Source organism: Chondrus crispus, genomic scaffold (genome assembly GCF_000350225.1).
Source record: "Chondrus crispus Stackhouse genomic scaffold, scaffold_679, whole genome shotgun sequence".
Taxonomy (NCBI): domain Eukaryota; phylum Rhodophyta; class Florideophyceae; order Gigartinales; family Gigartinaceae; genus Chondrus; species Chondrus crispus.
In genome coordinates this window covers 9353-11762 of record NW_005178687.1, presented here as the reverse complement: position 1 = coordinate 11762, position 2410 = coordinate 9353, and the positions used below count along the sequence as shown (strand labels likewise).

Here is a 2410-nt window from a genome sequence, read left to right as displayed (position 1 = left end):
CCCCCCCCCCCCCCCCCCTGTATCCGCCGCCACGGCCTGCATGTCCGCCCTGTCGGTCGTGCTGCACCTCGACCTCGACAGCTTCTACGCGCAGGTAGAGCGCGAGCGCCTGCGCCTCCCCTCCGATGCTGCCGTCGTCGTAGTCCAGTGGCGCATGGCCCTGGCCGTCAGCTACCCCGCGCGCAAGTACGGCATCAAGCGAGGCGCGAATGTTGACGACATCCGCCACCTCGCCGGGGACAAAGTCACCGTTGTCCACGTCGAAACCATCGGCGGCGAATCGCGTCCAGACGCCCCCGGTACCGCACACGGGACAGAGGTCGTCAACACCCAGAAGATTAGCCTCGCTAGATATCGCACTGCTTCCAACAAGGTCTTCGCCTCCATGACCGCCGCTATAGCAAACTATCACGCAAAGTTCCAGCGCGCGAGCATCGACGAGGCGTACATCGACGTCACGCGCGAGGTCGACCGGCGCATGCGCGCGTCTCCCGATGGCAACAGGGCATGGCCGAAAGAAACCGTCGTCGTGGGCGACCGCCTGGACCTCGGTAGCCAAGTCGACGCTCGTCTCGCGTACGGCGCCGACATCGCCGCAGAGGTCCGCGCGCGCGTGCTGAAGGATTGCGGGTTCACTGTCAGCGCCGGCGTGTGCGTCAACAAGCTGCTATCCAAGTTTGCGTCGGCCCAAAACAAGCCTAACAAGCAGACCATCGTGCCCGTGTCGGCCATCACCGCTCTCATGCAGGACGTGCCGCTGCGCAAGTTGCGCGGGCTCGGCGGCAAGCTCGGCAAGGAGGTCGAGGCCCTTGGCGTAGCGACGGCCGGTGAGGCAGCGGCGCTGTCGATGGAGACGTTGGAAAAGGCGCTTGGCGGCCGAAAAATGGCCGCGTTTGTGTATAATTCGGTGAGAGGTAAGGATGATTCCGAGGTCATTGAGAGGGATAAGACTAAGAGCTTGCTGGCGGCGAAGAGCTTTGCAAGCCAGCATTCTCTGGCCCCGGTTGAGAAGCATTGGCTCCCCATTTTGGCAGAGGAACTGGCGGAAAGACTGCTTGAGGACTTGGAGCTGTATAACCGCGACGCTAAGAATCTCGTAATTAGCTTTCGACTGAAGGCTGCCGATGACGTGTCGGGGATGATCACTGCGTCACGATCCACCCCAATGCCGGCGGCGGCTGTGGAGGCAAGAGCCAGCGCTATTTTGTCCAGCGCGGTTAAGGTGCTGAGAAGGGCAGTACAGGAAGAGCAATTCACGTTTCCGATTACGTTTATTGGGTTGACGGCGACGAATTTTGTGGACAGAGCGCATGTCAACGAGAGTATAGAACGACACTTGCAGGCTTCAGGGCAAGAGGCCAATAACATGCATGCCACGAGCGGGTTGGGCAAGAAGCTCATGCTTGACGGGAAGGAAGCGCATAAGCGCCGCTTGCAAGAGAAGGCCGATAGAGATCTGGCCCTTCGTTTGCATCGAGAGGAAAGTCTCTGCGGGATTGCGAAAGAGAGGCGAAGAAAATTGGGTCAAAAGAGCGGCGGAGCCGGCAGTTCAAAGAAAGCGAGAAAAGGCGAGAAGTCGCCAGCCTCAACCATGGACAAATTTTTAGTTCGAAAGAAAGACAAACACCGAAGCGGTAGCGCGTAGGCAGTGTGCCGCTCTGCGGCGAGTGTACGTGTCTCTGACTGCTGCTACTCCTTGGCACGAATGGGAGGCGAAGTAGTCGGAGAGGAGACAAGAGCCGTGTTCTGGCTTTTGTCCATTTACTAGTTGCTGCAGCGAATCAGAGTTGCCCAGCTCTCCGGTTGTATATCTCCCCGCCCTCATAGGGATTTCTCAAGACTACAGAGTTTCTAGACCGCGTTCCCGGACCACGGCCGGGGCACCAGACGCATACGAAACATACCACAAGGAGCGCATTCTTGCGCTGGCACACAAAATTTGACTACTTGTACAACCCCCAATTGGTATCTTTAATTTAAGCGCAGTGATCTCTACTCCTAGCCATGTGGATTGTTTTTTGGCGAAGATTTGCTGCTACAGGTGCTCCGACAAACTAGCTGATGTGGGGAATGGTGGTAATGCTCGCCTAAAAAATGTTTTCCAGGGTTAAATCGGACACAGGCGGACAAACATTGAACGATATGCCTATCCAGGCTATGAGTGGCTCAGCAGACTGCCCTTACAAGTGGGAATTGACAGACGCTCGTTTCTAATGCCATCCTGCGATACGAGTTTCGATGCCCGACATCGCGATTGCAAGAATTTCAAAATCAGTCTCGTTTTCCGAGAAGCTGCTTTGTATCTATGTTGTCACGAAAACTTGTGCCGAAACGCCATCGATCTCCCCTTCACGCGATGCATAAGTCTAGAGTTGTCTTTCCGGGCTGCATCTCTAAGCTCACGGATCCA

At 56.7% G+C, this 2410-nt stretch overlaps 1 protein-coding gene across 1 annotated transcript; it reads left to right on the top strand.

Moving 5' to 3' along the window:
- Positions 1 to 40: 40 nt before the first annotated feature.
- On the top strand, positions 41 to 1645 carry CHC_T00000882001 (hypothetical protein). Its single transcript, XM_005711130.1, has one exon. It carries the CDS (start codon positions 41 to 43, stop codon positions 1643 to 1645), a length of 1605 nt encoding a protein of 534 aa, XP_005711187.1.
- Positions 1646 to 2410: the final 765 nt, after the last annotated feature.